This window comes from Mauremys reevesii, linkage group 4 (genome assembly GCF_016161935.1).
Source record: "Mauremys reevesii isolate NIE-2019 linkage group 4, ASM1616193v1, whole genome shotgun sequence".
Lineage (NCBI taxonomy): Eukaryota > Metazoa > Chordata > Testudines > Geoemydidae > Mauremys > Mauremys reevesii.
This window is the reverse complement of record NC_052626.1, coordinates 42,241,515-42,264,641: the sequence shown is the minus strand read 5'-3', so window position 1 is coordinate 42,264,641 and position 23,127 is coordinate 42,241,515. Positions and strand designations below refer to the sequence as shown.

At 49.5% G+C, this 23,127-nt stretch overlaps 1 protein-coding gene across 1 annotated transcript; it reads right to left on the bottom strand.

Moving 5' to 3' along the window:
- Nucleotides 1-397: 397 nt before the first annotated feature.
- TMED10 (transmembrane p24 trafficking protein 10) lies at nucleotides 398-22,659 on the bottom strand. The gene is made up of 5 exons (XM_039538334.1): nucleotides 22,391-22,659; nucleotides 16,758-16,878; nucleotides 12,695-12,768; nucleotides 2,261-2,387; nucleotides 398-1,971 (listed from the first exon to the last, which is right to left on the bottom strand). The coding sequence occupies exons 1-5, from the start codon at nucleotides 22,649-22,651 to the stop codon at nucleotides 1,850-1,852; spliced, it is 705 nt and encodes a 234-aa protein (XP_039394268.1). The 5' UTR covers nucleotides 22,652-22,659; the 3' UTR covers nucleotides 398-1,849.
- Nucleotides 22,660-23,127: the final 468 nt, after the last annotated feature.

Genomic DNA, 23,127 nt, shown 5'->3' with positions numbered 1-23,127 from the left:
CTTAGCAGATCTGCTACAGGCTTCAGACTGTGGGAAGCTAAACTACCTGTAACTATCTCTTCTAGCTCAGTCCCATCCTGAGACATCTTTGCTGTGGTGTTGTAACAGCTTCCCAGTGCTTAAAGGAATAAAGCAGGTGGGTCTTGGGTTCTGAACAGAGCTGTTAAAAAAGCAGAAATTAAAAGTAGCTTGGGCACTTGCAGGTGGAACTAACAAGGTCAGGATCTTGTAGGTGGGGAAGGAGGAGGAGGGGCTAGTGAGGAAAGAGCAAAAAGCCTAAAAAGATACAAGATTTCAGGACAAATGATACAAAACTGTGACTTGTCTAATGGATTTAGAAGACAATGGAGGGTCTTACTTTCAATTTGCTCCTCTTCCTTCCTGGCTGCCTGTGGGCTTTTTTTTTGTTTCTAAATAGCAGAAGGATAAATTCATACTAGAAAAACATTTCACAAAATAATTTCAGAAAACACAAACAACACAAACGCTGCTTTGTCTGAATGGCAGGGAGACCTCTGGGCTGGAAGGACGACGGGTGTGTGATCAGGGGCTAGGCCCTGATGGTCTTTTTGCTCTAAGGGAAGATGAAAGAATTTTCATAATTCTGCCCAGAAACCCTTGTGGCATAAGTCCAGGAAATGAACCTACCTGGCCTGTTTAATCCAACATTGTGCTAGAGGCAGTAGGACTACAGAGGGCCTCTCACTACATACAGCACAGCTGCTCTCACCAGTTTAGGGAAGACACTTCTGCCATTGTCACATGTGCTCGTCAACTCAGAGACCCTCGGAAGGGGCACATCCGTGTTCCCATTGTGTACTGTACTCCACTTCATCTGCACTCCCTCGGCTCCTCTGAATGCCAGCCTGGAGGGTGTCCCATACATCCCCAGAACATAAAGCAGGGCATGTCATGTATAGGGAATGAAGGTCCAGCCAGCTACACTTGGCATTAACTCTAGCAGATGAGAAGAGGGCCTCACGAAGTTCCCAACCTACCATGCTCCCATTCTAAAGATGGGCCCAAGCCTGCATTGCAAATCTGAATCTGAGCAAGGCCTTCTGCCTCCACAGAAAGGTCCCTCAGTTACCAAGGCGCTTTCAGGGAACTGCTGCATCGTTTCAGAAAGAGAAGCAAATCCAAGACAAACACATAGGGACAGGGTGGGGCTGACTCTCAACAGCTTGTTTGAGTCAGGCAGGCTTCTCTTCAAGCTCAGCAAAATCTTGCCCAGCCTGTTAGCTCCCCATCCTCCAAACCCAACCCTTATCTGCCTGAATGCATTGACCCATCATCACAAAGATTCCAGCTCCCACAGGGAGAAACACCAATGTCTATGACAGAGGCTAAAATTCAGTGTCCCCTCCCTGCTAGCACTGCAACCCCTGTCACTTTGCACCAAGCGCTGTTTGCATATGGTTGGGTTCCAGAACTTTGGAGTTTCCCCTTCCCCAAATTCTAGCTGCATGGCACCTAATGAGCTTAGCTGGTTCAAGTGGCTCAGAGTAACACAATGGTCACAAACAGATGGGAGACACCAAGCTTAGAATATAAAAGGAGAAAAGACAGCGTGCAAAACCAACTGCAGCTGTCACAGAAACAAATTTTATTTCATCACTGCCTCAGGAGTCCCCAAACCCACCACAACCTCCCCCGCCCCCACCATCCAACAGGAGGTCAGAAGCCCCCTTGTAGTCTCCAGTGCTTATACTCCCCTCCCCTCTTAGGGGACAGTTCCTGCAGAAAACCTCCACTCAGCATGTATCATCTGCGATGGCTCTGGAGGGCCATGGCTGGGTCCCAGCGGTGTCCAGCTGGGTTTGAGAGGAGGGGAAGGGGAATTACCCCTTTACTCAATCAGCTTCTTGGCCTTGAAGAAGCGACGCAGATAGAAGACCTGCCAGGTGGCCAGTCCGATGAGACAGAACATGGAGAAGATGCTGAAGTACAGGACCCGGATGTTGGTCGACTCTGAAACAGAAAAACCAATACAAAGAAGCTCTGAGTCAGGATAGAGGATCCTCTTGAGGGGAAGGCCTCCCAGAAATCATCTTCCCTCAGCCCTGTAGAACTTCAGTGGTGAAATTTCAGATTTGAGGGTGAGGAGGAGGGAACTGGGGGCTGAGCAGATGCAGCACCACCATGAGGCTATTTTCCCATGTAATTGCCTAATCTCCAAAATTTTGTCCCACTAACCCAGATGTAGTGAGAGTATAGATCTTACAGCTGCAGTCCTCCCTGGGAGTACATGGATTCTTACCATTGGTGTCCCGCATCTCCTCCTCTCGTTTTTTCATGTAAGCAAAGTCATTGACAATAGACTCAGAGAGGTCCTCCAGGCGCCGCAGTTCCACTTCCAGGGGCTTCAACTTCTCCACTTTAGCAATCTGTTAAGGGGATAATCAGTAAGTAACTGAGCTAGAAGCAGCAGCTCTTACATGGGCCTACACAACCAGCCTGAGTCCATTCTTCATCCCCACATGGCCTAGATCTGGGGCATCTCTCCATTAGGACAGTGCCCTCTGCAGGCCAGAAAACCACAGGTAACTCCAAAACAGTGAGGTTCTCCACACTGTTACTCCATCTACCCCACCCACTCCTAGCAAGACACCTATTGCTGCTCCTGCTCACAGCAGGAACATAGAATGGGTGCTCATGCATGCATGGATTTAAACACATTCCCTTCTGACTCTCCCTAGTTCTCGTTCATTCAGAATTGGTTTCTGGGGTTTGGGCTGGTGGAATCTGCCACGTGGCTGAAAGTTACAAGAACAGTTACAGGTTCTTGTGTGGGTGGTGTGATAACTCCATGTCAAAGGGCCTTCACTCAGGCCCTCCCCACATGTCACAGGAAGGGTAGAGAAAAAAAAAAGACACAGGAAATTCAGTTACAAAGCCCACTCTGATACTGCAACAATTTCAGGGTTGAAAATGTAAAAACCAACTCAGAAAGTTCTAAGTTCCTCTTCCCAGAAGCACCGTAACTTGACTACATTGCATTTAAATCTAAGGCATAAACACGAGCGCACTCAATATGTGAACATGACATAGATGGGGGCTGCTGGGAACAGGGAGGATAAAAAATTGGTTATTTTTTTAAAATAAAAAAATTCAGATTTTTTAAATTTAAATCTGATTAAAAAATGTAAATACAGGTTTATTTTTAAAAATACACCTATTTAAAATTAAATTTGAAATTATGATAACCTATATTAAGGCCTGAAGTTATTATAATCTATCAAAATTAAATTAAATAAATAATATTAAGTAATATGCCTGGTGCCAACTTTTAAAAAAAAAAAAATCAAACCACTGAACTTATTGAAGTTGCTGGCTAAGCACCTGGAGTCTGCTTTTGACTGCAGTAGCCTCTTCTGCAGGTGCAGAGAGAATATTTTCTTCATTTCAGTTCATTCACCTAGTTCAGGTTAATGACTAACTCATTAAAAGTTAAGAAACCAATAAGAGTCAAAACAGCAGAAAAACTAGTTTCCCCTTTTTCATCTATAGGCATGAGAGGATGAGATCTACTAGTTCTAAAATCCTGAAGGACAAGGTGACCAGAAAAAATCACCTCAATTTATTAACTACAGATATTTCCTTACATAAGAATGGCCATACTGGGTCAGTCCATCAAGCCCAGTATCATGTCCTCTGACAGTGGCCAATGACAGGTGCCCCAAAGGGAATGAACAGACAGGTTATCATCAAGTGATCCATGCCGTCACCCAATCCCAGCTTTTGGCAAACAGAGGCTAGGGACACCATTCCTGCCCATTCAGCCTAATAGCCATTGATGGACCTATCTTCCATGAATCTATCTAGCTCCCTTTTGAACCCCATTATAGTAGTGGCCTTCATAACACCCGCTGGACAAGGAGTTCCAGAGGTTCAGTGCGCTGCATGAAAAAATATTTTCCTGTCTTTGTTTTAAACCTGCTATCTATTAATTTCATTTGGTGGCCCCTTGTTCTTGTATTATGAGAAGGAGTAAATAACACTTCCTTATTTAATTTCTCTTTACCACTCATGATTTTATAGACCTCTATCATATCCCCCCATAGTCACCTCTTTTCCAAGTTGAAAAGTCCCAATCTTGTTAATCTCTCCTCATACAGAAGCCGTTCCATAGCCCTAATCATTTTTGTTGCCCTTTTCTGAACCTTTTCCAATTCCAATATATCTTTTTTGAGATGGGACAACCACATCTGCATGCAGTATTCAAGGTGTGGGAGTACCATGGATTTATATAGAGGCAATATGATATTTTCTGTCTTATTATCTATACCTTTCTTGATGATTTCTAACATTCTGTTCCCTTTTTTGACTGCCGCTGCATATTGAGTGGATGATTTCAGAGAACTATCCACAACGACTCCAAGATCTCTTTCTTGAGTGGTAACAGCTAATTTAGACCCCATCATTGTATATGTATAGTTAGGATTATGTTTTCCAATGTGCACTACTTTGCATTTATCAACACTGAATTTAATCTGCCATTTTGTTGAATTTCATCTGCCTTTGTTTAACAAATTAGTTACCGTATATACTCGTTCATAAGCCGAATTTTTTTAGTAAAAAAGGGAAGCACCAGAGAAGGGGGTCGGCTTATGAACAGGTACAGAGAGGGAGAGGTGGGACGCAGCCCCTCCCCTGAACAGCGGGAGCAAGGAGAGGCAGCAGAGCCAGAAGGGAAGAGGCAGGGCCAGTCTCTCTCCGTTCTGGCCACGCTGCTCTCCCCCACAGACTCCAAAGCAGCTGCAGGTCCGGGGCCCCGCCCCCAGAGCACGCTGCGGCCGCGCCGCCCGGCCCAGCCCACTGGAACATGCTGTGGCCATGCTGCCCAGCCTGCTGGAGCAGCTCCAGCCAGGTCAGAGACATCCTCCTCTGGCCCTCCCCAGATAAGGTAGGAAGGGATGGGATGGGGAGAGTGTGGGGGTCCCAGGTTAGGGGTGGGGTCGTGGGGGGGTGGTGGTGGTCACAGGGGTTACTCCCCTGACCTCCAGCTTCTTCCCCCCCAAAAAAATTTCTCGACCAGTTGCTGTCCTGGCCCATCAGGGTAAGCAGCTGGCGCACCGGGACACTTTGTTTACTTAGGTTTACCTCCGTGCCTGCAGATGCTCGAGGTAAACAAACCACCTTGGCCCGCCAGGGGCTTATCCTGATGGCCCAAGAGCCAAAGTTTGCTGATCCCTGAATTATAGCGTCGGCTTATGAATGGATCATAAACATTTTCCATTTTTACTTATCCATCTTGGGTGGAGTCAGCTTATAAACGAACTGGCTTATGATCGAGTATATATGGTAGATTTAAGTGTAACACGTACCTTGATAAACGTTTTTCTTATGTATTCAGCACATTTAAAATAATTTTAGTTAAATAAATAAAAAAATACTGTTTGTGTATTTTTAACTGAATTTGAATTTTTATCCAAATAAAGCTGGACAGAAATTAGATATAAAAAATTAATCATCATCTAGGATATCAGAAATGCATCATTCATTTTCTAACATAATGAAAATGTAAAAATCAAGGATCCAAATAAATATAAGTTCAGCTATATAATAATTGCTTAAACACATGTATAAATGCAATGTATACTTCCTGGTTATTAAAAAGTAGCAGCAAATTTAGTGTAAAGTCTATATTTATTGGAAAACCAACATGTTCTAATGGTTATCAATCAATGAGAATCAACCTTTCTTTAGGAAAATAACTAAAAAGTAAAAATGCAAAACATGATTAAAATTGATTATTTAAATCAAGGTTTTCTACTAATTTAAATAATGATTTAAATCAGTGATTTAAATCAATCAGCTCTGGCTTGAAAGCAGATTACCGGTACATTTCTTGCCATTGCTACATTTAAATTCTCCACCCTAGAAATGAAGACAATAGATTGGAAGTGCAATGGGAGTGGAGGCTCCAGCATGGCAGTGGGGAGCGCATGCCACTGGCTTCAGAGGTGGGGGATCACCCACCCACGCCCCCTTTGGGACATGGACTTGGCAGTGGGGCTACACCCGATCCTAACACAGTGCAAGGGCCAGGCCTGCCCCACCCCAGAGCCCTGTTCCTCTGGGCCAGGTGCATGCATTAGCAAGCGAGAGGGACACTCTCTCGCACACCCAGATGTGCCACCACAATCCAGGTGTGAGGCAAGCAGGCTCAGCCTGCCAGGAGCCAAGTGTGGAAGGGTTAGTGTGAGGGAGCCAGGTGTGGGGGAATGTGTTCTGTGGGGAGCAATTGAGTGTGGGCAGCTCAGTGGGGGGAGAGGGGGGGTGTCCAGGTGCAATCTGGTACACAGGACCTCAGTGGGGGGTTCCAGGTGCAGGGAGAATAGGACTCTGGGGGTGGTGAGGGTGGTTGGGGCTCAGCAAGGAATGTCTGGGTGTGGGGAGCATGGGGCTTGGGGGGGGGGAAGTTAGGTGCAGGGAGCTCAGCAAGGAGGTCCGAGTGCTGGAGGAGTGAGGCTCAGTAGGGTGGAGGTCTGAGTGCACAGGGCTCAGCGGGGTGGTGCAGGTGGGTGGGGCTCAGCAGGGTGGAGGGTTCAAGTGCGAGGGACTCAGCAGGGGATGGTCTGGGTCTGGGGGTGGGAGTCTGGATGCAGAAGGGTGGGGCTTGGTGGGAGGATCTGGGTGCAAGTGGGGGGGGGCATTTGTGTGTGGTCTGGATGCCCTGGAGGTGGGTCTGACCCAACCTTGGCCCCAGGAAGGCCCATGCAAGGGAAGAGGAAGTCCTTTCTCTCCCCTCCAGCCCAGCTGGAGCCCAACACATGGTACGAGCCACTGGCTGAGGCATCCCCAGCCCTGCCACTCCCTTGCTCTGGGCACACCATGATAACGAGCAAGAGGAACAAAGTCTTGGACTCACACCCAGCCTCCTGAAGCAGTGTTTTGTGTTTCCCCCAGCTGCTCCCAATGCCCAAACCACATGCGCCCACGTGGGACCGCTGCCTGGGACGGGTGCATGAATTAATTACACCTCTATCCCAATATAACGTGGGTTTGCATACAATGCGGTAAAGCCCTGACATGCTGCTCTGAGCAGCGTGTTAAGGGAGCTGGGCCAGGCTGGGGCCAAGGGGTTCAATAAGGGGCAGAAGGTCTTGGGGGCAGTCAGGGGCTTCCCCCCCTGGGTCTGGGGGGGCAGGAGCTGTGGGAGGGCACTTTTGCAGGCCCCACAGTGGCCCAGGGGATTAGCAGGGGGCCGGGAGCAGCCCCCTCTGCTTCCCTCGCTTTGGCCCCAGCGGTGTTGCTCGGGGGAGGGGGCTTGGAGGAAGGGATCCTCCCCCACACTCACCAGCAGCGGTGGAAGCGGAGCAGCCCGGCCCCAGCCCGCTCCACTTTCCTTGCCCCGGCCCCAGCCCTGTCGCTGGGGAAAGGTCCTGCACTCACCTGCGGCGGGAAGTGGAGCACCACAGCTGGGAGCTGGTGGAGTGGAACTGGCTGGGGCTGGGCTGCTCTGCTTCCCGCCGCTGGTGAGTGCGCAGGACGTCCTTTCCCCAACCTCCCCGCACTCACCGGCAGCAGGAAGTGGAGCAGCCCAGCCCCAGCCAGCTCCCAGCCGTGGTGCTCCACTTCCCACCGCAGGTGAGTGCAGGACCTTTCCCCAGCCGCCCCCCAGTGACAAGGCTGGGGCCGGGGCAAGGAAAGTGAAGCAGGCTGGGGCCGTGTCGCTCCGCTTCCTGCTGCAGGTGAGTGCGGGGGGACATCCTTTCCCCAACCTCCCTGCACTCAACGACGGCGGGAAGCAGAGCGCCACAGCTGGGAGCTGGTGGAGTGGAGCGGACTGGGGCCAGGCTGCTCCGCTTCCTGCCGCTGCTGGGGAGTGCCTGTCAGGGGGTGGACGGGGGGGTGTATAGAGGTCGGAGCAGTCAGGAGACAGGGGCGTTGGGTAGGGGGTGGTGCCCTGGGGGTGATTAAGGACGGGGGTCTCTGGAGGGGCGGTCAGGAAACAAGGAACGGGAGGGGCAAAGCAAGTTTGATATAACGCGGTCTCACCTATAATGCGGTGAGATTTTTTGTCTCCCAAGGACTGTGTTATATCGGGGTAGAGGTGTACTCTGCAGGAAGAAAGTAAAATCTGCAGGGAACAATAATTCTGTGCTTGCACAGAGGTGCGGAATCCCCCCCCGAGTAAAATGGACAGCACAGCGTATTCTGCTCAAGCTGTTTTATGTGCAGCTAACGGGGAGATCAAACCTGGGGATTCTATAAACAGTGGCTTTTAAAAAAAGTAGCGGCAAGAGAGAATAGATTTAAAAAGATATTTAGAGTCAGACCAATATTAGCTAATTGATCATTTCAGTAAAGGGCTTTACGCATACCATGCCGCCACCTCCTCAATTAATCCCCTTCCCATACAGGGGCCCACAGCACACAACCTTTCCTAGTAGCTTTGAGTACATTTACACTGCAATAAAAGGCATCAAGAGCCCTGGTTAATTGACTCTGGCACAGGCTGCGGGACTAAAAATTGCAATGGAGAGTTTCAGGCTCAGGCTGGAGCCCGGGCTCTAAAACCCCACAAGGAAGGTGGGTTTCAGAGCCCCGGCTCCAGTCCAAGCACGAACCTCTCCACTGCAGTTTTTAGCCCCGCAGCCTGAGCCCTGAGACAACTGACCCAGGCTCTGAGACTGGGTGCCACAGGATTTTTACTGCAGTGTAGACATACCCTCAGTGACTAAATCTCTGGTCAGGCACCTGATGAAACAAGTCTGGAAGTGAGTGAGACTCAGATGACTTCCTCTACAATGCTGCTCTCCACATCCAGAACTGAAGGATGGCGAATGGGAAGGCTCTGCTGGGAAAAGCCTAAGCTTCTCACTGGGCCAAGCCTGGAACACTCCTTTGCATACTTGCAGGACTGAAGGGGGTTAACAGGTCTCCCTTTAGTGCAGCTAAAGGGAGATCTGTTAATCCCCTGCAAATATACCCAGGGCTTCCAGGGCACCCACCTGTCCGCCATCATACCACTATTCCATTATTAACGAGCATGGATGTTCTGAGGGCTTGTCTACAGTGGAGTTTTTGCAATGGTGCAGTTACACTGGTGCAAACTCCTACATAGTTGTGCTGTGAAAATGACTTGTACAGGTGCAGCTTACCTGGTTTGAAATTGGGGTAAGTCACACCAATGCCAATCACTTTTTACACTGTTGCTACCCATCTATAACAGGAACTTGCATCTGTCTGAACTACCCCTCCCCCCCAAAACCTGCCCATCCATCCAGAGAAGAGCAACAAGAATGATTAAAGGTCTTGAGAACATGACCTACGAAGGAAGGCTGAAAGAATTGGGTTTGTTTAGTTTGGAAAAGAGAAGACTGAGAGGGGACATGATAGCAGTTTTCAGGTATCTAAAAGGGTGTCATCAGGAAGAGGGAGAAAACTTGTTCACCTTAGCCTCTAACGATAGAACAAGAAGCAATGGGCTTAAACTGCAGCAAGGGAGGTTTAGGTTGGACATTAGGAAAAAGTTCCTAACTGTCAGGGTGGTTAAACACTGGAATAAATTGCCTAGGGAGGTTGTGGAATCTCCATCTCTGGAGATATTTAAGAGTAGGTTAGATAAATGTCTATCAGGGATGGATTAGACATTATTTGGTCCTGCCATGAAGGCAGGGGACTGGACTCGATGACCTCTCGAGGTCCCTTCCAGTCCTAGAGTCTATGAATCTATAAATCCTTCTCTCTCCCCCTTAAGACTTAATCAGCCACTTGTCTTTGGGGTAAGAATTTAATTTGATTCACACTTAGAGGGATACTGAAAGCTGAAGTTTTGCAGAAGGCCTCAACTGGCAGCATATTTCACCATTAGGGGCAGTAGTACAGTCCTTTGAATCCAGCTCTATGTAATTCACAGACTGTGCAGTAGGGGGCAATCCTTCCTCTGCCAGCTATGACAGAGCCCTTCATCTCCTTATATTGTGAATACTTGGAGGTAATGTGCAGTGCCAAGAAAGGAAAGACCTCTTCTGCAGAAGGGGCCCCAGAAATGTGTGCGGGTACTGGACACCCAGCTTCTTCACTGGCCCTTTCTCTGGGCCAAGGAAAGTCAATAGGGCATAGGAGCTGCTGAATCAGGGAGTTTCCCATGTCTGGAGGCCCTTTTTCACATATTAGAATTGTAGGACTGGAAGGGACCTCTACAGGTCTTCTAGCCCAGTCCCCTGCGCTCATGGTAGGACTAAGTGCTACCTAGATCATCCGTGACAGGTGTTTGTTTAACCTATTCTTAAAGACCATCAATGATGGGGATTCCACAGCATCGCTAAATAATTTGTTTCAATGTTTAGCTACTCTTACAGTTAGAGAATTTTCCTAATGTCTAATCTAAAATCTCCCTTGTTGCAATTTGAACTCGTTATTTCTTGTCCTGTTCTCAGTGGATAAGGAGAACAATTTATCACCCTCCTCTTTATAACAACCTTTGATGTACTTGAAGTCCCCCTCAGTCTTCTCTTCTCCAGACTAAACAAAAACATTTATTTTTTAATCTTTCCTCTTAGGTCTTGTTTATAGACCTTTAATCATTTTTGTTGCTCTTCTCTGGACTTCTCCAATTCGTCCACATCTTTCCTGAAGTGTGGTGCCCGGAACTGCATACAATACTCCAGCTGAGGCCATAGCAATGCTAGTCACGTGGAATAATTTTTTCTCATGTCTTGCTTACAACACTCCTACTAATATTATGGGAATGCTGCCTCAAGTTCTATTTCAGCTTGACTGTGTGGACTGAGCAAGAGCCTTCTCCTCTGCCACTCCAGCTGCTAGCACCTCTCCTTGTCTCTTTTCCTTTGGTTACTCTCCTAAAACAAGTGAGGGACACAGAGTGGCAGGAGGATTCTGTATACTGAGTAAACACCGGACAGTTGCACGGCCCCCTCTCGTCTTAATGCTAAGCTTTGCCAGTGGGGGTGATTAGGAATGCCTGCCCACCCACACTCTGCCTAGCATACACCATGGGGTGGTAACATTGGGGCAGACTCTGAGCCTGAGTCTATTTCTCAATGCCTAATCTCTGGGAGCAGAACCTGACCTGTAGGTAGAGAAAGCGAGTCAGCACTGTCCACCGCAGTGTGGACAGAGAGGAGGAGCAGTGACTTCTGCTTGTGGGAGAAGGGGAGCCTGTAGGGTAACTTGACAAAAAGCTTCTTGGAGAGCAACTCCTTCAGCTTTCTCTGTGGGTGCTGCCTCGGCCCAGCAGTGCGCATCAGGTTCACGGCCTAACTCACTTCCCAGCAGGGAAAAGGATGGTCTTTACTCGAGGTAATAGGCTGAGACTTGGGAGCTCAAGATTATTTTCTTGGCTCAGCTACAGACTTCCTAAATGACCTTTGGAAAGTCCCTTCCTCCCTCTGTGCCTCCACTCTTCATCTGTAAAATGGGGATAATACTTAATCTTTAAATACATACACACAATTATAGTGTTGTTATCGTCCCACCTAGACACATTTACCACCAATCCCTATTTTCTCTTCTCCGAGCTCAGTATAATTTGTTAATATCCAGATGGTAGATGCCCAGAACTGGCTGTAGTGTCTCAAGAGGAGGGATAGCTCAGTGGTTTGAGCATTGGCCTGCTAAACCCAGGGTTATAAATTCAATCCTTGAGGGGGCCACTTAGGAATCTGGGGCAAAATCAGTACTTGGTTCTACTAGTGAAGGCAGGGGGCTGGACTGATGACCTTTCAGGGTGCCTTCCAGATCTAGGAGATGGGTATATCTTCAATTATATATTATAAGTGCCGTCAGACCAGAGCACAGAGAGGGCCTGTCCCCTCCCTGCTCCAGGATGTGAGGTCTTTACCTACCTACCTCAGAACTGCACTAACCCTTTTTGCTGCCATCTAACACTGCAAACTCCTGCCTAATTTGCTGCCCACTCTACTCCCTGAACCATTCCTGCTTCCTGGGTACATCCTTTCATGTGGCGTTCAGTTATTATTCCCACTGAACATGTACAAGAGCTTTCCCCAGCTTACGACTGATCTTCCCAGGCACCAGCCCTGCAGGGGTCAAAAGCCAGAAAATACAAGCTTAGAAAATACCTGGTTAACAGTTTGAAAGAGAGCTACCAAACTTCCCTTCCCTCTCCCTCCCCAAACCAGCTAGTGACTGTCCCAGGTAATTGGTACCCCATGTCCAGGCCCAACAACTAGGGCCCCACCTGACCCAATCCTCCTCCCTGCATACTGCTCAGCATGCCTCAGCACTTCAAGCCAACCTGCAGACTTGTATTGGCAGCTCTTTTGACTGTGAGAAACACTGAAATTGTCCCTGGAAAGGCAGCTGCCCCTCCAGGGAGGCTGCAGATCAGCATCTCTTGTGCCTGTGAATGGAAATTATAAAGCTTCACATTTAGGAGGCTTTGCCTTTTCCTTGCATTGCCCCCTGCTGTTGGGGCAGCAGAAACTACTGGTGTCAGCCTGTTATTGACTCCAATACCTAAACTCCAGCTGGCTGGCTGAGAAACTTACCTCTTGGGCCTCGGCCCACCCAGAATTAGAGTAGCCGGTTTTTTTTTAGATCTCTACCACATGAGACGCTAATAGAAGCTCCCAGCTGCAGATAGGCTGTCATCAGGGCTGGGAAAGCAGTTTCCCATCGTAAGCCCCAGATCCAAACACAGCATCACGTGATTGCTAGGAAGGAGCTCTGAGGTACCGGCAGCAGGCAAGGGACATACCTCCTCATAGTTCTTTGCTTCCACTCCATGCTTCATGTCCAGGATCACGAGCTGGTCCGGCATCCGCCCCGTTCCTGGAAGTGCATTGAAAGGATTCATTGTGTGCAGCTCTCAGGCTGCCAGGAACTCACCAACCCCCCCATTGGAGAGAGATTCACAACACTCCTCCCCCGGCGAGTCTCCAGCCAGCTGCAGAGGCAGCACAGTCCTGCTTAAAATCACAGGACCTTCTGAATGAACCCTGGCTGATGGAAGGGCTCCCAGAGATAATGAGAACAAGCTGTAGCTGAGAGCATTAAGCGCACAGGACACAAGCCGCTGCCAGGCACCAAGACTGTTAAAGTGTGCCCAGACTCTGAATAGGGCTTCTCAAGGCAGGAGACACAGCCGCCTCCACTCTGCAGACAGGCTAGAGATACACACGAGTAGAGCAAGAGCTACAGACAACAGCCACCCCAGGGTGCAGGTCATTGCAAATATGAAAGGTGACAGCCAAAAAACAAGCTGGGGGAGAACAGGGGAGCCTAAAGCCAACAGGCACAGGACTACAGCCAACTACTACATATGGGAGAGGGCAGGGGAAAAAGATCACAAGTATACAGGATTTTCCAGAGCATCTCATATTTCAGCTACATCAAGCTGCCTGTTCCACCACATCACCCAACTAGGAAGTGTTCGCAGATGAGAGATCTTCCCTATCCAAATACCCTGTAGCTTAAAGGAAGGTGCCTGGACACCACCAGTTCTAATCTCACCTCTACTGATTATGCACTTCAGAGTCCTTATCAGGAAGCACAGTCAAGGATTCCTTAGGAGATACTCAGGTATCATTCCTCCAATTTACAAATAAGTTAAAAGCAGAGTTACACAAGGTCACTTCAGGCAGAGCTGGGAAAATATCCCAGATCTCTAATATAACAGGCACAAGCTTTATTCCCCTCAGCTACACAGGCTTTCAGAATGAAGGTGTCAAAGCTAGATGTTTGGCTATCCTGCCTCTAACCAACCACTGCTCTAACCATTAGCAAACACTTCCCTCCCAGAGCTGAGAACAAAATCCAGGATTCCTACTCTCCAACATTCTACGTCTGTCTACCAAAAAGTTGTATAACCCACTGGCAACGTGTGTGTTTTGCACCTTCTTCTAGCGGCTGTTCCACACTGAGTATAATGTATTCCTTTAGCCCAAGCGAGAGATGTCTCTGCTATGGATCTGAAAGCCCGGGGTTCAAATATGGGGAGGAGGGAAGGTCTTTATGATTGCACAGGGTGGAATTTTTTTTGTCTAGTTCTTGTTTAAAAAATTGGTCAATATAATTCACACAGAGAGGAAAGATCCTTAAAACTGAATTAAAAACCATTATAATCTGCCAGTGACACCATGATAGGCCGCAAACCCTGGTGGTTTCACATTTCAGCAATTTGCCACACATTTTGTTTATGTTATGCAGACAGATCTGGAGGCTGAGAGGGAACGAGGGGAGCTACTGCCAACAGCCACACAAAGGCCTTCAATGCAGGCAGATCAGTGGGGGATTTTTTGCATATTATGTAACTTACAGAAGTTTGAGTGGGGTTTTGGGACCCTTAGGCTGAGGTGAGGAGAGCGAGAAGCCTGGTGGACAGGACAACAAACCTTGAAGCATGAGATGAGGGGACAGCCACCATGTAGCAGGAAGGGTGAGAGAGCTGGTAAGTGCAATAGGGGTGGGGAGCAGGCACTTTGTGAGGGGTTAACATTTTCAGGGGCTTCCAGATGGTGATCCCCTGGGAGGCTGCTAGGCTTGGGGCCCAGAGTGGTTTCCATTGGGTTCCAAGGACCTTCAATAAACTCCCTGCCCCCTCTTGTAGCTGAGGAATTGGTGGTGTCAAGACATGAAGCAAAATCAATGATCCTGGGGGTTTAGAGACTGGGAGTCCTGATTCACTCTGCCCTGCTCCTGCAAAGCCCTTTGTGAAGATGGGGCCTTTCACAGGCCACTTCAGAATAGCTGCTGGAGCTACTCACAAGTGGGGAGAGAGTAGCTGGGCCTGGGGCAACTTCACCAGGGTCCACACAACTACTCATGTGCCAGCTCAAAGGGGAAACATGCAAGTTAACCTGTGTCTCTCAGACGAAGCTGTTAAAGGTCTGTTCTCCCCAAAAGGAAGGTAGGAAGAGAACAGGCTGCTCCAGACAGACAGGGTCTCTGTGCTCCTAATGCGGGGTGCCAGGCGGAGAGGGAAGACGCTGCCCCAGGCTTTGGCGGTGAAGTGATGCTCCAGTCCCCCAGACAATCCAACTCCTGCAATTCCATTGCTAGGTGAGATTGTGGCCAGTTCTCCACACAGGCCTTAATAGCAATTCTGACCTGAGCCTTGTAATGCAGTAATTGTCAGACCAGGGCAAATGGATAAAGGAGGAGGGACACAGCCTGATGTACACCACCCACACTCAGAGGAGTTGCTAAGACAGATCCCCATGTCTGGCAAGCTGCCCTGTCCCAGATCCTGGGGCCCTGCACAAGGAGCTGATCTGCCACCTTTCACTTCCTCTTCCCCATTTCTGTGGCTGGGGGTTGAGAAATCCTAGTTGTTCAGAACCCACCTGGCCCAACGGCTCTGCGTTTTCTCCATCAACAGTTCCTGCTGCCCAGCTTGCCCTCCCAGGAAAGCCACAGCTCTGCTAGTGATGAGCTCCTCCCAGGCTGCAGCCCCAACTGGGGCTGCTCTGCTCACAGACGCCAAAGGGGTCCAGTAGGAAACCCCTTAACAGGGCTGCAGGGAGAATTGTCCAACTGAATTAGCTCAGCAAAGTTCAATCAATTCCCTGAGAGCTGACATTCCAGGGGAGCCAGGACCTTCCACTCCAAGAGACTCAAGCCTCCAAAGCGATGGGGGATCGTGCTCCTGGAGGAGCCATCTCTTGAATGAGAAGTAAAATCAAAGCCCTGATTTGGTCAGGATGTTGGTTATAACACCCTGATTCTTATGCAACATGGCACAGGATCTTCAGCATTGCACAAGAATCAGAGTGTTACAACCTACAGCCTGACCAAATCTCAAGCCAGGTTAGCGTCTGCCATTTCAGCTAGTCCTAAGCCTGGTGCAGAACGGCTCCTCCATCCTACACCAAAGTGCCTGCATTTAGGTCGGGGGTGGGAGTGAAGCAATCTCTATGGCCAGTCCGTAAAGCTCTCTGGGATCCCGTAAGATAAGGTATAAGAGGAATGGGATCACAAAAGGGGAACCATTGCAGAGACTGTGAGAAGAGGTGAGCACCCCAAGTCGAAGTAAGGCTACAGCAGGGATCAGATCAGCCTTCCCCAGATTGGGGATGGAACCCACATGCTTGCGGTTTTCAGGGTGTTTGTTCTGAACGTGATCCCAGCTATTCAGCAGAGAGTGGCAAATGCGTCACACTCACAGGAAATGGCAGCCCCAGTGCTAGTTAGGCAACTGTCCCTGCAGCATAAAGACAGGACTGACGTCCAGCTCACTTCCTCTTCCCTCTGTCAAAGGATCACTCAAAGGAAGAGACACCCTGTGCAACCACAGGCAACTATCGCAGGGTGCTGCAACCCCTCTGGGAAGGGGCTCCCAGCCCAGCACAGGGCTGCTGCCACAGGATGCACTCAAAAAAGGGACCACACTCTACCACCAAAGAGGAGGAGGAAGAAGTGGGCAAATGGGGAGGACAAACAGGTATTGGCCTACTCTGTGCTGTCAGAATTGAGATGTGAGGAGAGGCAGCATGGGAACAGCACTTCTGGGATGCCCACCTGCTGCCCACAATTCCATGCTGGTGACCCCATTCCTCTTGTGCCTGGGCCTGAAGGATCCCATAGTGCTCTGCAGGTGAGCCACAAGGATTGTTTCACCCCCAACCCTAATGCAAGTGACAGCTGTTCTGCACCAGTAACATGAAACTCCTCATCCCAGAGGATCCCATTCCTCTCGGCATGAAGAATCTCAAAGTGCTTTGCAAACTGGACATTGAAATTGCTTCACCTCAACTCCTCACTCAACATACTCCACCAAGAGTAAGGAAGAGGGAGGGCTGGGAGCAGCTTTCTGCACTCACCCACAGGGAGCTTGCTCTCGAAGCAAGCCTCGAACATATCATAGTCTTCAGTGGTGAAGGCGAACTTGCCCTTAGTGGCATCCTCCTTGGAGTAGAGAATGTGTCCAGCTGAGTCAGTTATCTGTAGGAGAGACAGACAGCAAGAGTGGCTCAAGCACAGTTGCAGGCAGGAGCACAGTCCCCCAATGACACATGGACAAACTTAACAGGCTCTTCCTTGGCCCTCTTCAGGGTTTGCTGCACTCTGCTTCCATCTGCCCCATTTCAATTCCTCTCCTGCCCCAGGCTGGCAAAAACAGCAGACTTCTAGGATCTGATTTCACTGGATTTTTAGTTAAAACATCCTGGACACAGACTAATTTAAGTTGTCTAATTCCCTGAATCCTTGTTCATTGCCTCCTTAGGGTATGTCTACACTACCTGCTGGATTGGCAGGTAGTGATCGATCTAGCGGGGATCAATGTATCGTGTCTGGTCTAGGCGCGATACATCGATCCCCGAACGCGCTCCCAGTCGACTCCAGAACTTCACCAGGGAGAGAGGCGGAAGCGGGGTCAACAGGGGAGCGACAGCCATCGATCCTGCGCCGCGAGGACGCAAAGTAGGTCAATCTAAGTCGATCTAAGATACGTCGACTTCAGGTATGCTGTTCTCATAGCTGAAGTTGCGTATCTTATATTGATCCTCCGCCCAGTGTAGACCAGGCCTTAGCGTCTCCTTACATGCTAGGATTGTAAATTCCCAAAGTAACGCTCAGCAAAGCACAGAGATTCTCTGGCTCCTACAGCGAGAGGTAACGAGGAACAAACAGAATGGACTCTCCAGTAGCAGAACTGCAGAAGGGGTATATGTGCACCATTAGATCCAAATGCCAATATGCCCTGAGCTGGGCAACGGTTGGGTACCAAGGTCTGTAGAAGTGGCACTTCACAGCACAGCTCAGAGGCAGGACTGCAGATCAGACAGACTATATATGTAGAAGGAGTAACTGCTAATTTGTGTTGCTATCACAAAATTATTTAGATTAGTCAACTCTAGAGATGGTTCTAACAAAGTTACATTAATTGACAGCACAATGGTAGGTGCCACTCAGGAAAGACATCACTGTGTATAGCTTAATTAAAACCTCTTTTCAGTGTGCAGCAGTGTTAAAAAAAAAAAAAGCAGCAAACAAATATGCCAACTGATATAGTGAAGGTTTTAACACCACTGTATAAATCAATGGTATGACCTTCTGTGGAATGCTATTCAGATATGATGATTCCCCCATCTCAAAAGACAGAGCAGAAATAAAGGGGTGCTGAGGTGATGAGAAGTCTAGAAAGTATTCCAAATTAAGACATTGAGACCTTCAGGGCTACTTACAGAGGAGATAAGAAAACACAACAGACACACACAAAACAGTCAATGAAATGGAAAGGCAACATATTTACAACTGAAAGGAAATACTTTTTCTATTAACACAACACCTAATTAACTCCCTGCCAGAGGATATCATTGAAGCCAAGAGCTTAGCAGGATTAAAAGAGGTTCAGATATTTATATGGATAATGAGAACAACCAGGTTCATTAGACAAGTTAAAAATAAGGGATGTAAACTCTCATGCTAAAGAGTATAAGCCATAACTGGCAGGAGGTTAGGAAGAAACTTCCTCTGTGGGCAGGTTATTTCATAATTGTCTATTATGGGGTTTCTTGCACCTTCCTTGGAACTCTGTGGTATCTGTCAGGGTCAGAGACAGGAGGCTGGACTAGGTGAATCACTGCTTTGGTACTGCAGTTCCCATTCAGAGCTTCATCTTAATCCAAGCAGCAGAGAGACTACAAGGTACACTTGGTCAGCTTCTTGGTTAGCCTACCCTGCACACCATTCACAGAACAACTATGATTAACCAAATTCAGATTATTCAGGATGATACTGTATTGAGTCTGCACACTGAAGTCCGGTGAAGGAAACAAAGAAAAGGACCTACTTTAAAGGGTCCCTTGTATTTGGAGTACTGCCTTTTAAAGTTGACTGGGATTCTCACTGCTGTACTCTGGGGGAAGCTCTGAGTGCTATCTTTCCACAGAAGAGGTTGTGTGGTACGCAGGCCTTACCTTTTTGCCTTGTCTCTAACACTAGCAGCAGAATGCCGGGGGGGGGTGGGGTGGGGTGGATAAGCATTCAAACCACACTCTCTGCATCAGTACCCAGCCAGGGCCGGGGAAGCTAATGATCCAACCAGTGGACCAAATTCGGTGATGAATCCTGATCATGTTCCACCTGAGGCACGTTGCAAATACGCTAAGAAGAAGTAGAGTGCCCAGAAGTAGCATTTCAGACAGTGGCAGCTCTGTTGTGTGCTTCCATCGGTATTGGATACCCGTTATTCAGACTCAGCCAGACACATTACCCATCAAGCTGGGTGTGTGTGTGGGGGGGAAGCAGCTTATAACCCAGCCAACACTCTTATGGAAGGACAAGCTAACCTGAAAGGGATTCTTCTTAATGTTCAAACGTTATTTACAGTAATGCCATCCCTTACAGACAAAGCATTGTTCTCTGTCTTGACAAACAGCCCATCAATTCCCCACACTGCCGGCTTAAACAATGAGAGAGCCGCATGTGACCAGGCCCAAGCGGGACGTCATCCACCCAAAAGCATCCACTCTGCAGCCAGCTGGCGCATTGTGCAGATTCCTCTGGAACAGAGGGTACCACTGTTAGTGTTGGGATTTCACAAACACACAGGGCCCAGCTCGGTGACAGGAACCATCTTCAATACAACACACAGTAACTACCAACTTCCTACACCCTGGTGACCTAGTGCTGAGAGGCTGCTCTGACAACCTGACCTTCCAGGCTGTGGGGAAGGTGCCACCTGGAGATATCCTGTCCTAAACAACCCACCCTGGCTCCCACTGCACAAACACACCCAATAGAAAAGGAGCCCAAACCTAGCATCCTTAGAACACAAGTGTTGGCCACAGCAGTCCTGCATGACAAGGGAAGGGGACAAGAAATGCCACAAACTATTACCAAGCCTGAAGTGCTGCAAGGAGGTGGGGACGACCTTCAACCCAAGCTTCTTTAACATTATAATAAAATAAATCACATTTCCCTCTGCCAGCGATACTAACCTCAATGCCCCATAAGGCAGAAAAGCCAGAATACAACCCTGGTACAAAAATAATGCTGCATCAGAGACCTGGCTTTCTGTGGCAGACAGAAGTCTCAGAAGAGGAAGTGGAATCAGATGTAGAAAGGACAGGCAAGCAAAGAACCAGGAGACACTGGATCACTGAGAACAGAGAGGAGAGCACAGTTCTGAAAAGGCTGCAAAGCACAAACTCTGCTCGTACGGGGCTCTGTAATCCACCACACCACCATGAGCTTTATATATGCCATGTGTTATCAGAAAAACAACGGCAGAAATATTTGAGTTCTTAAGCCACTGTATATCCATCCTTCTTACAATGAATCCAGAATGCAATGAATGTACAGAGCTGAGGCAGAGAGAGTGAGCGAGCTTAGGCCAGATCTACACTAAAAAGTTAGGTTGAGGCAGCTACGTCACTCAGGGTACATCTACACTACCCGTCATATTGGCGGATAGTGATTGATCTATCGGAGATAGATTTTTATCGTGTCTAGACACGATAAATCGATCCCCGATCGCTCTGCCATCGACTCCGGAACTCCACTGCGGCGAGAGGCAGAACCAGAGCCGACGGGGGAGCAGCAGTGGTCGATTTGCCGCCGTCCTCATGGCCAGGTAAATCAACCTAAGATACGCCTACTTCAGCTACGCTATTCACATAGCTGAAGTTGCATATCTTAGGTCGACCCCGGTGTAGACCTAGCCTCAGGAGTGTGAAAAACCCTGAGGGAAGTAGTTAAGCTGAACTGTGGACCTCGCTACCACCTCTCGGGGAGATGGATTAATTAAAGCGACTTGAGAACCCCTCCTGTCACTATAGTGAGCATCTACACTGAAGTGCTAGAGCGGTGCAGTTCCAGCAGTTTAAATCTAGACATAGCCTAACATTTAATAAAATAAAAAATGATGTAAAAGAGCCTTTCTAGATCTAAAAATAGCATAAGGGCTGATATCCTGGGACCTTCCTGGGTTCAAGGCAGATGTTGTGTGCCTCACTGTGAAGCTGGGAATCCTCCCTTTCCAGTGGGATAATGCTTCTTTTTCTGGCCCTGAGGATTCATAAGATATTGTACTTTAAGTTTATCACAAATTCTCAAGCCTTCTGGACCTCAGGCAGGGACAATTGGGGGGAAAATTCCACATTTAAAAAGAAAGAAGAAGCATGTCTCTGACAAACTGATTCACAAGGTGACACCACTGCTCGGGTGGGTGGGAGGTGACAGTGAAGTTAGAAGTGGCCACCAGAGAGGACATGTTATTGAGTGGGATGCAAGCAAGACTGTCAAAGCTGCATTAGAATGGCAGTTTGTCATGTGGATGGTATATGTGTATTATTCGTGCACACACTGCTTAGCCTTAACCTCAGCTCCAACAACCCTTTCACGTCCCCTCGCGTCCTCCTTGTGCTCCCACTTCTGTGCTTTCTTCCTCATATGGAATGCCCTCCAAGCGCCAGTGTGCCAAACTGCCACCCTCCCCTCAGTAAACCTGCCATTAATACCCCTGGCAACAGCAAGAAAGGAATAGTCTCCACATAATGCTATCCCCATGACCTTCTCCTCAATCCCGCCACACTGTGCCACATGCAGAGAGGGAGCCCTGGTGTGGCCCTGTTACTGTAACCCTCTTCCCATCTGTGTTCCTACTGTGCAATGTGAAGAGTGAACCCCAGCATCACTGTCCCTCTCCCCCCCAGTGCATAGAGATCAAGCTGCATGTGGCCCTGTGGCTAGTGACCAATCCTCCCAGTGTGCCATTTGCACAGACTGAACCTTGATATGCCCCTACAGCTGTCACCCATGCCCCAGTGTGCCACGTGCACAGAGTGAACCCCAGTGTGGCTCTATGGCTGTGGCCCATCCCCCAGTGTTCCATGTGCAGATCGAACCCCAATGTGGCCCTAAAGCTGTCAGTATTTCCCCACTATGGCCATGTGCACTGAGTGAACCTCAATGTGGCCCTATGGCTGTGACACATTCCCCAAACATGCCACGTGCACAGAGCGAACCTCAACATGGTGCCATGGCTGTGACACATCCACACTGGGGTTCACTCTGTGCACATGGCACACTGGGGGCTGAACCACAGCCAAAGAGCCACATTGGGGTTCACTCTGTGCACATGGCACACTGGGGGGCTCTATGGCTGTGACCCCTCCACCCCAGGTGCACGAAGTGAACCTCAACGTGGCCCTATGGCTGTGACACATGCCCCCTCCCCCAACATGTCATGTGCACAGAGTGAACCGCAATGGGCCCTGTGCCTGGTCCCCTCCCGGCGTGGCCGTGGCAATGGCGTGGCGGAGGGGCGGGGGGCACTTCCTTCCGTGGGTCCCGCAGAGCTCAGCTCTGGGCCGAGTCACGCCGCTCCCCGACACGAGCAGGCCCGGCCTGACCCGGGGAACCGCTCCCCCGCCGGGACTCTGTCCACGGGGACCTAGGCCCTCACCACGCGGACAAGTCGGGGCTGCCCCCCGGACGTCCCCCGCACCTTGAGATTGGCGGACGGGCCGCTGGCCGCCCCCGGCGGGACCCCGATCTCGTACTCGCCGGTGACCAGCGTGTCGCGGTGGATCTCCTCGCGCAGGCACTTGCGGGCCTTGCCCGGCAGCTGGAAGGAGATGGGCCGCGCCGGGCCCAGGAGCAGCAGGAGCAGGGCCAGGGCCGGGCCGAGCCGAGGGCAGCCGGGTACAGGCAGCGGCATGGCGGCGGATCCGGGTCCCACAGGCCCCGCTCCCTCCCCCCGCACCATGTGACCCGCCGCCGGCCCGCCTGTGTGAGGGGGAGGGGGTGACCATGGCACAGGAGGAATGGGAGGGGGGTAATGTTTTAGGGAGACCCGGGGGGGATGAGGGCTTGTCGGGGGAGAGCAGGGGCGGGTATGGGAGGAAGCAGGGCATTAGGGAGAGGAGGGGACTGGAGACTTTGTGGTGGAGGGCGGCATTAGCTGTGTGGTAATGTTAAAAGTTGAAGCTGACCAGGTGATAAAATAAAGCAATGAGCCCCCCCAGACAACAACTGACTGACCCTAGGAGACAGACAGAATCAGAGAAATGTGGGGCTGGAAGAGCCCTGGAGCGCTCAGCAAGTCCAACCCCTGCACTGTGGCAGGACCAAGTCAACGTAGCCCATCCCTGACCGGTGTCTGGCCAACCTTTTTTAAAAACCTCCAGTGATGGGTTCCACGACCTCCCTCTTCCAGAGCTTTTAAACTGCCCTTGTAGTTAG